We start from the raw sequence: 14,702 nt of genomic DNA on the forward strand, positions 1-14,702 counted from the left end.
TGCAGAACTGCAGTACAGTGAAATGTAGGGTCACACAATCTACATAATGAGATGACAGTTTGCCACCCCCTTTTTTTCTGTATGCTTTTGCTGTCACTTTGCATTTGGTATGCATAGTAGAAGGTCCTGGGTCCATGCCTCCACAAAACAAATCTGTGGGGCAACCGCTTGCGAACCATTCCAGACACCTTGGAGACTCGGAACTAGCACCTCGCCACGGATTTGTGGCACCATCTGTGCACAGCTGCGCAAACTAGTGTTTGCAGTGTGGGCATAGCGCAAGAGCTTGGCAGCACGTGCAAGGAGGGTCTGCGACAATGGCAGAGAGGTCTGAAACAGCGGCCGGCAAAACCGATCGGTTCTCGCAAGTGCGGGTTCAAATCTCGCCCGCGGCTATAAGTATGGGAGGTTTTTATTTATTTAAATGGTCCAATACTACACGGCCACACGCACACCAATCATATGCATGCGACGAACAGCTTTTCTTCACGATGGTGCTTCTAATACCTCTAATGCATTAATGAAGTGAACATAGCTGCTTCAGGACTGTAGACTCCTAATTGCATGTTTTCTTCTGTGTAGTGATGCATAAGACATAATACAACCATTTTCTGTAAAGTTCCAAGACAGTCAATTAAAAAAATAGTGTTTAACATAAGATTGTAATCATTTGTGCAGCACCCTTCGAAATAGTCTCCCTTGCAGTTTATACACAGCTTCCAACGCTTCTTGAGGTCTTGGAAACAGTTGGAAGACGCTTCTTTTGGTAGGGCTATCAGCTCCTTTGTCGTGGCGTCTTCAATGGCCTCCACGCTCTCCATCCAGCGACCTTTTAGGGCTCTCTTCACGCGAGGAAACGGAAAAAAATCGCATGGGGAGAGGTCAGGCGAGTATGGCGGATGGGGAAGGGCAGTAATGCTGTGCTTGGCGAGAAATTTTGTTTCGCTGGGAGCAGTGTGCGGCCTTGCGTTATCGGGGAGAAGACTCCATTGTCCAGATGCCCATAAGTCGGGGCGATGGCGTCGCAGTGCATCACGCATGTCTCTGAGCACACGGATATAAAACTCCTGATTCACCGTCTGCCCCTGTGGGACGAACTCGTGGTGTATGACACCTCTGGCATCGAAAAAAACTATCAGCATCGTTTTTGTTTTGGTCTTCTGTTGCCGCACCTTTCTCGACGCCGGAGGGTTTGTAACAAAGACTGCCGTTCGGCGCTCTGCCTCGTTTGAGGATCGTATTGAAAACGCCATGTTTCGTCTTCAGCAATGATGCTGTTGACGAATGCAGCATCCTTCTCTGCCTCTGAGAGCAAATCAGCGCTCACTGATGCCTGCGTGTCCTGGTCCCCTGTGAGGGAGGGCGGCACAAGTCTGGCATTCAGCTTTCGTTTCCTCAAGTTCTCACGCAAAATTTGCCGGCATGTTACTAATGTCGAGAGTATCAGATAGCATGTGGACTGTAATGGTGCGGTCTTGCTGTACGATTTCCCTGATCTGAGCCACGTTTTCATTCCGTGAGGTTGAAGGGCGCCCCTGCGCCCTTCCACCGACGTTCTCCCCGAAACAAACCTTTTGTGCCACTCGAAAACTCGCGCCCCGCGATAATGTCTTGTTGCCATAAGCGCCATGAAGGAGCTCATACGTCTGTGTGGCTGTGTTGCCAAGCTTCACACTGAATTTTATGTTTACACGCTGTTCGAGGTGGATGTCCATGTCTCCACATTCACTCACAGTAGAAAGCGCAAATAACTAGTGGCAACGTATTTTTTTTTTCTACATGTAGTGCCATCTAGCGGCTGCCACAGCAATTAACATAAATAGCTCATGTTATCCCAGAAAGATGGCGCTACACATACACACCAACATTTTTGGGGGGAATAATTTCTAAAAAAGAAAAGTCTCGAAACTTTAAGGACAAAGGTTGTACATAAATAGCCACTTGATATTTGGTAAATATTTTCTAATGAATTTTTCTTGATGCTGTTTCACTTTTAACAACTGAATGACGGCAGTGACGTACAGAAAGTTTGGGTCACATGAGGCATGAAAAAACTGCATTATAATTGCCGCCACTTTGTTGCCATTGCAGCTCTTGAAGCAGGCTAGCTTAAGCGTTGTAGTGAATCAAAGCTATGTATCAGCGATTATATCATGTTTGTAATGGCTCGTGTGGCAAACACTTCTTGCACATCACAGCCATCGTTCAATTGAAACCGAAACGGCATGAAGAATTTCAACTATAGATTTTTAGTGGTTGTAGGAAATCACTGAGTGATCTATGTGTACTAATAGCCGCTGCAGTGGCGAAGTGGTTATGGTGCTCAGCTGCTGAGCCAAAAGATGCGGTTTTGATTCTGGCCGTGGCGGTCGCATTTCGATGGAGGAGGAACGGTAGAGGCTCATGTACTGTGCGATGTTGGTGCACATTAAGAAATTCCATGCGGTCGAAATTAGCCGGGGCCCTCCACTATTCCATTCCGCATAGCCTGAGTTGCTTTGGGACATTAAACCCCATAAGCCAAACCAAACCACCTACTAATATCTAATGCATCAATTGAAAGGAGAAAATATGCAAGTAAGAACTTTGTGTGCTTACTCCTTTAAATATTTAGTTTTCATGATTTGCAGTTGTTGCAAACATTATGGTATATCTCCACAAAAGACAGTAGAAATTAACTGTCGAGTTTAAAAATACATTGGTCATACTGCTTCATGGAGACATTCCAAAACTGCTATTTTTGCTACCTAAATTTGGCTTTTTGACCTGATAATTGTTTTAAGACTGCAAACCTGTTATGTGGTTAGAGTACTACTGGCTGCATTGGTACCAAGCTTGCATGTCCCGTACAGGTGTGATGCAATCACTTCATTTTCCAAGCGAGTGGAAGTGCTGGCATTACACTAATACTACTGCGCTTTGCTGCTGCTAGCTGCAGTGGCAGGTATCCACTATGCTGTGGCTACACTGACATTTGTATATATCGCATTCTTTTCAGATTTTTATTTCAATTTTCTGTCATGGTCGCCTAGGAACTAGGTTGCTCGCAACCTGGTGGTCAGGTTGTGATGACATCGCACGGTCGCGTGATCTCTCTTGGCCAATCAGCGAGTTTCGGCTCCGTCTGCGTGGTTTTGGTGTGACAACTTTAATGCTATTGCTTTAATGTGGCGGGAAAGAAATTGGTGATGGGAGAAGGGCCTAGTTCGTGGTAAAAGGCTGCATTTTGATAGAAGCGAAATGCCAAATCAACCATGTGCTCTGCGATGTCGACACATGTCAAGACCCCAAGGTGATTGAATCGAAGTCCTCTCCTACGGCAGCTCTTGTAGTTCATGTGCAGCTCTGCGTGTCAACCGCACATCATGAAATATAACATACCACAATACTTATTTTTGAGGCAGAGTAGAGTTCTGTGTAAAGCAGTTTTGTGTTGGTAACTGTGTTTTCATGAATGCGACAGTAGTGGATCATATCTAATTTCTGATATACATATAGCATGTGTGAACAGGACTGTGTTCTAGGAGGGCACGTCGCACTAACCTGCCAGAAGGGGTTGACGTTCATTCTCTGTCGGGCTAGCTTGACAAGGATTAACCTCAAATTGTCCTTGTTGACCCCATCTGGCAGATTGTCGTGTATGAGTGCTATACATATGCCAGGAACGATGTGCTAATGTCGCATTCATGAAAATACGGATAGTGTGGAGCACTTCAGCATCTTTATGCAACTACTAAGTGAGCTTTCTTTTTTGTCCGTGTGGACAATGTAAGGTTTATTGATGCAATATGTGCTGTGGGCTGTTCACATTAAAGGAACACTTGTAGACTTATTAGTGTACAGAACACAAAAGTTGCTGTAAAAGCTGTCTTTTACCACCTACTCCGTCAAAGTAACCTTTTCCAAGCCCATTTGTTGAATGGCGTTACCATTGGACAGCACAGCTGAAAATAGTACAACAGTGCTGCCATCTACTCCAGGGAAAGTCCTGTGCAGCTGCTGGTACCGCAGGTTAGGTTTGATTGCTTGTCTATTTGATTGGCTTAAGCAGTGAGCAAATGTTGGGTCTTCTAAATATCCCCTTCAGGTGCCAATTAAATCTCATGAAAGAAAAAAATCTTTTGCATAAATGATCAGTAGACTAAGGAGAAGTGATGTGCAAAAAATTACGCGAAAATATTGATATTTAAGCATTTTATTCACATCCACATTTGTGGACATAGCGCCTTAAACCTGATACATGAACGTAAACACTACTACATTTGCTTGCCTTTTCTAACTGATCGTTAGACATGAATAAATGTTTAGCTGTGGGAATCCAGGTGAAAATTTCCTGCTGGTTTCCTGCTGGTTTTCTACTGGTTCCAGCAGTGCTGGTTTATTAGCACATTCCCAGCAGCTACTGGAACCAGTAGGTGATGGAACCAGTAGCTGAAACCAGTAGCTGCTGGTTCCAGCAGAGGGTTGCAGGAAGTGGGCCGTATGTTCTGGTACACTTTTCAGCAAATTTCGAGCTACGAAGTATGCAATCATGATTGCTATCATGACTGCTCCATTCTAACAATCAACCTGCTAATCGCGTGGCTAAGCATCTTTGTGCTATGCTGACAGCGTCCATGTGGATCTTGTTCAAGCACAGTCATAGTTTTTCAGATTTTAATCTGCTTGTGCAGCTTTGATTAGTACATCCATTCAAGTAGGCTGTTTCACACTCAGAGGAAAACTGGGAGTGCGTGACTGCCACGCTTTGTGAAGAGCTGCTGCCGACAGCCGGGGACAATCAGCGGCAAGGGCGCATGCGCAAAGAACGAAGCCGGCTGCTCTTTCTGCGCATGTGCCTGGTGTCGCCCAGTCACGCCGGCTGTCGGCGGCAGCGCTTCGCCATTATTCGCAATTATTCTGTAGTTCATGACTTATAAAACAGATAAAAGCAGTCGTTCTGTGATGACAGGCAGAGGAAAATTCGGTATTTCGAGCACCGAATGTGGCTTTTGGATGTGGAACCTTCACGTCAGAAGTTGGGGTCGATGGTTGCTTCCATCATAAAGTAATGCTTCAAGTCCGGTTCCACCAAAAGGATCTCGAGTGATCTGAGCACAGGTGGAAAGGGAGAGACAGCATCTTGAGGCCTGTTTTACTTGCACATGGCTTTTGCAAAAATGAGAAATAATTTTTCAAGGTCATTGTTTGCTCAGTTTATGTCGGAGACCTGAAACAAACTGTCCCCTTGCTCTACCAATGTGCTGATTGTTGTTTTGCAGCCATGGAGCTGAGCGGCCAGCTCTGAACTGACCATGGTGCGAGGGCACGGGTTCCTCTTTTTCATCCCCCCTTGTGTAGTGCTGCCAATTTTTATATTTCTCCGTCTCGGGTTTCATACAAAATGTAATGATTGCTGAAAACCGCAGCGAAATTTTCAAAACGATAGAAAAAAATGTACTGACCGCCACTGAAAATTGTTGCTTCCTTCAAATTAATGCGTTCTACAATCTAGCACAGGTGGTCTCTGATCCTTTTTTGAATATTGGTAGGGGGCCTAAGACCCTCCTAGGCCTCCCTGACTGGTCCATAGCACGCTGTGTTTGTCGGCAGCGGCTCAGCTAAGTGACGGTTCTTTGTGACCGTCTGTGGGTCTTCATTGCTCGGTCAGCCGCACTTCTTTGGAGGTGCTTCTCCATGAGCTATTTTCATGAAAAACGCTTCAGTGCTGGAGTCGCCCAACGGTCTCTTTGTACAAGCATAGCTTTCAACACCCGTTAGCAGTAAGCCCATTTGGTACCATACGTCCACAAAAAAATGACGCGTTGTGGGGAGAAAACGCCACTGATATTTTCGGCATTAAGGCGCCATGTCCACATTTGTGGACGCACCACTTTGAACGCCCACCGCAGCGCTTTTTCTTCGTCTATGACGATTGGTGTGCCGTTTCTACATTAACCTATCGAAACATTCCGAGCCCTAAATTGTATCATTCACGATCATTTGTAAAGATAGAATGCGAAAAGAAAAGCTATTTACTCGTCCAGCCAAAAAACGACCTGATGCATATATTTTTTTTTTTACAAACGCATTTTGCTCTAGCTGCAAGAGATGGCGCCACAGACTTGACAAGAAGGGTCAAAATGGTCAGACTCGGTGTTCAAAGGTGGAAATTTGCCTTGTGTGCGAAAATATAAGGAGGCTTAGGTCGTGTCCACAATGTGGACCTGAAGGGGGTATGGCTTTCCTACCCCCTTTGGTAAGCAGTGGCGTGCAGTCAGAATAATGCTAGACTAAGAAAATTTTCACACAACACTGTTGGGCAGAATATTTTTATTGCAACTTTTTGGTATAGCATCTCGTCTGCAGGTGCAGCTTTCACCTGAATAGGATATGCACAAATGTCATTGTTGGCGGAAGAACAAATTGTAATTGGATAGGAATGTTGCAGACAGTCCTTAAATTCTGTGCGGCCAGCAAAGTATGCTAGCTCATGGTTGGTGCTGTGAACAAAGGAAACTAGTTCCCACTGTTCCAAAAGCTTGTTTTCGGAGGGTGCTGCAATTGGTGTGCTCAGTAGCCATGTTCAAGAACTGTCGGCGAACTCGTGAAATCCACAGACCAAATTGGCCGGTACTGCCTTGTCTGAAATGGCCACAAAAGTAACTATTAGAATTGGCTTGTGCTTTGCAGTCACTTGCAGCTCATTAACTCTTTTCTTGCCAGGCCTATTCAAATCGTAAAATTTGAACAATGGCGTGAGGTGGCCCATTCTGCACGATCCAAGCCACTTCTGGATAAGTAACACCATCCAGTATGCTGCAAAAGAACTACGCTTTACTTTCATATTCAGTTTCTTTATCAGCCACATGAGAGTATTTTTAAACACCCGGCGAAACCTGTCTATGCAAACTGACCGCGGCGAGCATAGCATCCAAGGTGGCATCCTTGTCTCGCACCAATTTTGCTCAGCAACGGCAGAGTTCTCGTCATTCTGCAGCATCGACACAAGACTTTATAGATGCAGACGACAGCTTTATTTAAAAAGATGATGTCCATTCATCTGATTTTAGTTCACGCAGAGATGGCTGCTCCGCCTAGCTCAGGCTATCAACAGACCAGTCTAATTTTCATTTTCTCCGTTCCTGAAGAGATTTGCTGCTTTCAGAGCCTCTCTGAATGTACCAGGCATATTATGAACAACTACGTGCCACCAGAAATGTAGTGAATCGAGTTGGGAGAAGACTGTCTGGTGTCGACATTGGCACTACTCTGCGGAGTTAAAGTGCTTGGCATGAGTAGTTTTTTCTTTTACTGAACAGACTGTTTAGCATAAATAGTTCTGTAACTTTGGAAACTTGTTTCTGACATAGAAATACGTAAAACGAATATTATAGAATTTTTACTCCTTTCCCTTATGACTGAACATATCTAATATTAGTGTGAATTTTAGTGAGAGTTGAACAAATTTTGCCAATCAGATTTTTTTTCTTTGTAAGCAATCCATGTCCTGTTTTTATTTGTTATGTCATTAAAAAAGAGCTGTACTAGCTATACTATTACAGACTGCAGTAAAGCAGTTTGTTTAAATTTATGGGTGAAAAAAGTTTTACACACGGCGCTGTCAAATTGCCTGGGTTCCCGCAGTTAAAAAAAGTTAATTCGCATGTTGCACGCCCTGCATGTTTGCAACAGCTGCAGATGCCAGTTCATTTCCTGGCATGCCCCAATATACATTAACACGGTCCAAGAACATCTGGTGTCACCTGTATAACCTTTCGTGTGCAAGGCAGGTAATACAGGCCATGTTAACATTTTCTACATCATTAGAGTGCTGTCTCGGGTTGCTTCGCAGGGTAGCAAATTGGGCTAGCAGTATAATGTTGCCCTGCAAGCAGTAGCATGCTGTCCTGCCTTTACTGAAGCTGAACTGTCTGAAGGTGTACATTTGTACACTTTCAAGCTTAAACAGTTGGCATATGGAATTCAGTGCAAGCCCCCAGGGTCTTGTTGAAGCAGATGACAAACTCTGGATAAGATGGGGAGGCAGTCATACCTATCATCTTGGGATAACTGAGGTTGAGATTGTTCATTATATCCACAAACTCTGCCTTTGATTTTGTCAAGCGAGGATTGTACTTGAGCTCCTCTCCCACTGTAGTGGCAGTCTGACCTGCAAGTGAACAGGCAGCCCGATTGACAGCATATGGCAACACTACAGTAAAATAATGCACCTCCAAGTGGAGAGATAGACAAAGCACCCATTAATAGCAAGCTGTAAGCAGAGAACAAAACATTCTGAAATTGCAAACAAGTAAGAATGAAGCTGTTCCCAACATCTTTAAGGGAAGCTATCGCTCAACTGATGCACTGCTTTTTCAAATAGGCACACATCACAAGGTGATCCCCTGTGCATCGTTAATACAGACCTGTGGATCTTTTTTTCATTCATTTTATTCCCAGTGATACATGCATGACTGTAAACATCCCACCTAGGTAGCCGATGCAAAAGGTGTGTTGCAAAGCCTCATGAGGCCTCAGTACTCTGTAACATGTTAGGTCCGATAGCACACAATGTTGCTTTTGTATACTTTTGGACAGAGCTACCATTGTATTTTTTCAAGCAGTACTCTCAGCGGAAAATTGAAAGAAGAGACATAGTTTGCAGGCACAGCCAAAAGAATAAACTGAAAACTTTCCAAAGGCAAAAAAGCTGCTTCGAGCCAACAGGCAACAGCAGAAAATAGCAGGTACAGAGCCTTCTAAGCTGGCTTTTTAAATTATAAGCTTGGGCCAAGTTAAGCTTGAAGGAAAACGTGCTTGCTTACCTTTGTAGTCATGTGCTGGATACAGATTGTAGTCATCTGGCAAGCTGAGTATCTGAGAGTGCACAGAGTCATACAGGCGCTCTGAATTCCCTGCAGAGATGAGCAAGCTCTGAACCCGTTTGCCACTCCAACAATTCAAGCCACACCACACAATCTCCAAATGTTTGCCAGTCAATAAACACTGCATAATCATGCTATTCATGCTCCTGACATATTCTATATTTATGTACCATTTATGTACAGATGCGACACTACTCAATAACAGCATTGCCAACTGTTTTCATTCACTGCAGTGGCGCTCATACACATGCTGTTGCCGGGGGTAACTGGTTTAGTACACAGGGCCTCGTGGTCTTAATTTGAGACAAGTAGCTAGAAATACCAAAAGCAAGTAGCTAGAAATACCAAAAGCAAACGAAACCATGAATGTATATACGGGAAGTATTATTGAATCTACTCACATGTACAACACTGAAAACCATTCTGAGTCAAGTTTTTCAAGCAAGTACCAAACACTTTACGTGAAATATGAAGAGCTGCTGCCGTAATTTTGATTTGGTCAGTCACCACTTTCCATTTGCAATTTGGACAGTTCAAAGCTTGTAAGAAGTCCTTGTTTTGGCAGCACAAATCTTGAGTACTGCCTGCACACTTGTTTGCAATACAGCAGCACTGAAATGCTGAACCCACAGGAGTGGTAGTACATAATTAAAGCATGTAACGCCAGTGTAAACTATATTCAAAAGAAAATTATTTAGTCGCATACCTTCTTGAAAGTCAGTCCGTCCACAACCACGAATAAGCAATGCATCGCCTGTAAAGGCCTTCCTTTGGTCATGCCACACATACGTCATGCAGCCTAGAAACAGACATTTCATCATCATCATCAGCAGCAGCCTGACTACACCCACTGCAGGGCAAAGGCCTCTACCCTGTTTCTCCTGTTAACCTTGTCCTTTGCCAGCTGCGCCCACCCTATGCCTGCAGACTTCCTAATCTCATCACCTTCTGCCGCCCCCTGCTACATTTGCCTTCTCTTGGAATCCACTCCGTTACCCTTAAGGACCAGCGGTTATCTTGCCTTCGCATTACGTGTCTTGCCCAGGCCCATTTCTTCCTCTTGATTTCTTCTAGGATGTCATTAACACGTGTTCGTTTTCTCACTCAACCACAACATTTACCACAGGGAAAATAATTCTCAAAAGATTAATGTATTCCACAGCCATCAAATGTAGGTGTAAAGAGTTAATTCACTAAGGATGCAGTCACAGATGTGTAATGATTGTTTGGAAAAATGGGTTTTTAGAATTCACCCTCTTTAGACTGTTAATACTCGATGCCCCCTGGTGTGGAAAACATCAGTGTCCTATCACACAACTCAAAATAACTGTTAACTGACACATCTGAATCTGAGAAATTGCAAACAAAGGTGCCAAAGAAAGTACAGTGCCAGTGATGCCATCGCCCTATGTCCATCAATGTGTGATGAATGCATTCGATCCAGACGAATAAAGTCACACACTACTGGTGACTGTGTGCACACAACAGTTCAAAAGCAGTTGACCAAAATTAAGTACATAATTTACTGTCCGAGAATCCGAGCAATGCGGCTGGACCAAGATGTACACAATATCGTATTCTTGGTTTAAAGCTCATTACAGACGTCTACCTTGGTTGTTGTTCATTTAACCCTTTAACACCCAGTGTAGCGAATTTGCGACATGCTGTTTGGCTCATAATTACATGGACCTTGCATATAAAGTTTGATGTCGACGTGTTTTCAATAGCCAGTGCTTTCTTATCAAAATGTTTGGTGTTGCTGTAAGAAAGCTGCGTAAAGAAAAAGGGGATGTGAATGTGCAGTTTCGAACCAGCATTCAACAACTCCTCATTTCTCATTTCCTGACAGCTGTTGTGGGGAAAATAGGATGGCATCTGTTGGATAAGAAACTGTCCAATGTCACTGGGTTTTTGAGTTGGTTTGAGGCCTTCAATGTGGTCTTTCACACAGCTTGGACTAGCTTCAAAAAATGGACCGAACGATTATTGTTTCAAATTCGCGACATATTGACCTCTGAAGTTCGTACGGCGCTAACAAATCTTTTTATATTGGGCTTATGAATGTGGGTATATTATCTGGCATAATACAAAGGTAATGAGTTTTTTTTCTTTGAGTCTTTCATTATATAGGCATTAAAGGGTTAATCTTGTTTCAGAACATGACCACACACCGAAATCTGTGAACAGTGAGAATTCTCACTTTTATTTTGCTGGTCACACAAGCTCTCTGACATCCCGATAAGCAACACTGTTGGACCATTGGTTTTTATTTGTCTTCTTACCCTTTGCACATGCAAAAGTAGAGCTATTCTGGCAGACACCTATCATAACAAAATCAAAGAATGAAGAAAGGTTTCCGTAGCAGCCACACAGCAACATCATCCCGTGACCTTTAATTAACACAATTTGGTTACCACAAGGGCTGGCTTTAGTTTTCTTTTTCCCTAAATAAGGAGCTTACCGAAGTTCTCCTCTTTGGCCTTCTCAATAAAATAATGCTTCTAGTTTTTTTTTTTTTTTTTCAGTGAATGCTGAAAATGCAAAGATTGACATGGAAGCCATTATTGAAGTGCTAAATCTTTTCGCTGAACCCACACATGATGACAATAACTGTGGATGGTTTTACACACCATTTGTGTGGCCAGGAGTGGCCCTAGCTTCCAGCTTTATGCAGCCAACTCCAAACACATCGCCCGGATAGAGGTGCTCATCAGCCTGCGCCTTGGATGCAGCCGAGATGACACTGCGGCAGCCCTCCAGAATTCCTTTCAGTTTCCCTGAGCCAGTGATGTGGTCGGCATGGACATGAGTGTTCACTGCACAGAATTTAAACACATGCATGTGTCAGCAGCGATAATCTGCAGGCCTGGTCTCATGGTCAGATCTAAAGAGCAAGCGACCAATGATCACCAGCACGAAAAAGGCTCCAAACTCTCATGTACATGTATACATTTGGTAGGAAAAGCTTGCAGACCGTGGGAGCCCTGTAAGGGTGCAGTATAGAAACATGCACTTTGTTGTATGCAAAGACAAGTACAGACTACACCTTGATCGTTAAACTGCAGATGGCATATGCCAGAGATGCAAGGAAATTTTGCTTCCATGTAGTTCTAACATTTGGAAAAGTTTAGCAGCTAGATGTGCTTTTTTGACAGTATTACTTTGACTCAATGCAGCTTGCAGTAGAATTTACAGCTCCCAGATGCCTGTGCACTTATCAACATCAATTTTGCTAGGCAGAAGCCACCAAGGTAAATTCAAGTGCTGCCAACCATATGCTACAAATCTCCAAATGATAAAAATGTTTGAATAGTATAGCTAAAATGACTACAAGCAGTTTTTGCATCTCTGTCATGTGGTTTGGTTTGGTTCATGGGGGTTTAACGTCCCAAAGTGACTCAGGCTATGAGGGACGCCGTAGTGGAGGACTCCGGAAATTTCGACCACCTGGGGTTCTTTAATGTGCACTGAAATCACACAGCACATGGGCCTCTAGACTTTCGTCTCCAAACCATCTGCCCTGTACTTTTGTCATTATGTCTTTAGTGCATAGATAATATATATCTCAGATAGACCAATTGATGTTTGAAGAGTGTTACTAAGTTTCATTGTAAGAGTACAGCCTTGTCTGCAGTGCAGTGCACGTATCAGAATACTCTTTTTCAAAACAGTCGCCGCGGTGGCTGATCAGTGGTTATGGTACTCGGCTATTAAATGGAAATTACGCGGGATCGATCCGGTCCGCAGCGGTCGCATTTCGATGGAGGTGAAATGCTAGGCCTGTGTATACTACAATATGTCAGTGCATGTTAAAGAACCCCAGGTGGTCAAAATCCGGCCGGAGCCTTCCACTTAGCCTGAGTCACTTTAGAACGTTAACCCCATAAAAACAATCCAAATCATTTTCAAAGACTCATGCAATAAGGAAATTTTTTATTCTTTGTAGTCCAGCAACAAGCACCTGATGCAAACATGAGTAATTGCAACTGTCATGCTAGGTTTTTGAGGTTGAGATATCGCAAAGAACGTTAGCATTACAAGATATGAAAAAAAGTGACACACCTAGGGAAGAATATAAAAGGCAGATCTAAAACGGCGTTCCTAGCCTAACACTGTCGAAATTACATTAAATACCCTATAGTGTCATGCCATCAATCATTTTACATAGAAAGCCTGAGGGAGTTAATGCACGTACATAATGGAATAATGCAGTTTCATACACTGTTGGGTCATTCCATTATAAGCAACATGCATGACAATGTTTCCTAAACACGTCGAGGCACTATACTACTAAAGAACCAGCACAATATATCTAACAAAGCCCATCCAAAGTTTTTTTTTACTTTTAGATTTTATCAAAAAAGCAAACCTGCATAGACCAGGCGAAGGTCAAGCTCCTTGATCAGCTTCGCATCTCTCTCGACTTGCTCCAAAACTGGATCGATCAGGAGTGCTTCTTTTGTGCTCAGGTCGGCCAGAAGGTAGCTGTACGTGCAGCTCTTCTGGTCAAAGAGCTACAAGGACACAGGGAACCATTAGCATCCATAAAAAGTTAAACGACGCGGCGTGAACGAAGCACAATTAAGTGTGCCAAATATAGGCGCCCGGACCATCAGACATGGAAAAGGAGGTACTTGAGAACAATTACCGGATTTGCTACTATGACGCTACGTTTGAAGTAGCAACACAGATTCGTGGGAATTTATAGGCCACAGGGTTTTTATGAACACGAATAATTTTTGATAAGTCCGTACGTTAATTTGCACACAAAATTTTAACAATTATTAGTCCACACCATCACATTCTCCTTATTTTTAGTTTCGTTATTCACCGAGAACTACACAAATGACGGGCTAAAGTATGCGTCTGGAGAAAAAGCATAGAAACACGTTTTTATTCTTCAATCTTCGGCGTTTATCGCCCCACGACGACGTTATCAGCAGCAAGACAGCCTTCGGAGAAAGATGAACGAAGGGCAGCCGGGACGATATTCCCATGACAGGTTTATATCGCCTATGTGCAGTAACTTTTCTACTTTCAGCAATTACCGACCACGCGTAGCATCCGCGACAACAGCTGCGATATACGCAGCGCGCAACGGAATCCGAAACACGGAAGCTACTTTCGAGCGCGCCATAATACGTGTTCGTGCCTTTACAAGGTACTTAGCCAAACTGCAGGACTTCAAATTGCATGCGATGCGATATTAAACACCTAAACGTTAAACAGAGCTATTCATAATGAATTATAATCTCACCTGCCGGAACAGGAGTTCGCTTTTCATGTCGGCGCCAGACGAGAGGAACCGGACAATCCGACAAGCGTTCGCGGAAGAATCGACCACTTTTGCGCGTGCGTGTCCACCGAGCAACGGTCGAAGAGTGAGCGACACTGCTATTACCTGTCGAAGTTTCTCTACAAGTAAACTCTGGTATCTCAAGGACATCGTAGACTTACTTCAGAGCACTTCCACCGTGCTTCAGAGCCTTCAAGACAGGCGCTGGGGCACTTGTTTGCATGTTCCACAGATGGAGCCACTAGGGTCAGACAAAAGCCTTTTCTGCCGCGATGTGCGTGTTTGCGCAACTGTAGCGCGCGTGGTTTGAACGATTGGAATGAGTGGCAAACGACAAGCCATTGAACGCTTTAAGTTCGGAAAGGAATTTAAAGGACGCCGCATCGCAAATACTTCCATCAAGAATTTTTTTTTCATGCATTTTGTGAAAGCTAAGTTGTCTATAGTCAAAATTTGAAGTTCCATTCCTTCGCGCCTTTCCCTCTCTTCTCGTCACTTTTTGCACGCTGAAATGTCGGCGCTCCAGCGCCGGTCCCACA

General features: G+C 43.8%; 1 protein-coding gene across 1 annotated transcript; it reads right to left on the reverse strand.

The window, feature by feature from the left end:
* Positions 1-6,295: 6,295 nt before the first annotated feature.
* LOC144136499 (persulfide dioxygenase ETHE1, mitochondrial-like) lies at positions 6,296-14,323 on the reverse strand. The gene is made up of 7 exons (XM_077668866.1): positions 14,125-14,323; positions 13,237-13,381; positions 11,498-11,683; positions 9,574-9,666; positions 8,808-8,897; positions 8,036-8,152; positions 6,296-6,624 (listed from the first exon to the last, which is right to left on the reverse strand). Exons 1-7 carry the CDS (start codon positions 14,311-14,313, stop codon positions 6,566-6,568), a joined length of 879 nt encoding a protein of 292 aa, XP_077524992.1. The 5' UTR covers positions 14,314-14,323; the 3' UTR covers positions 6,296-6,565.
* Positions 14,324-14,702: the final 379 nt, after the last annotated feature.

Source organism: Amblyomma americanum, chromosome 6 (genome assembly GCF_052857255.1).
Source record: "Amblyomma americanum isolate KBUSLIRL-KWMA chromosome 6, ASM5285725v1, whole genome shotgun sequence".
NCBI lineage: Eukaryota > Metazoa > Arthropoda > Arachnida > Ixodida > Ixodidae > Amblyomma > Amblyomma americanum.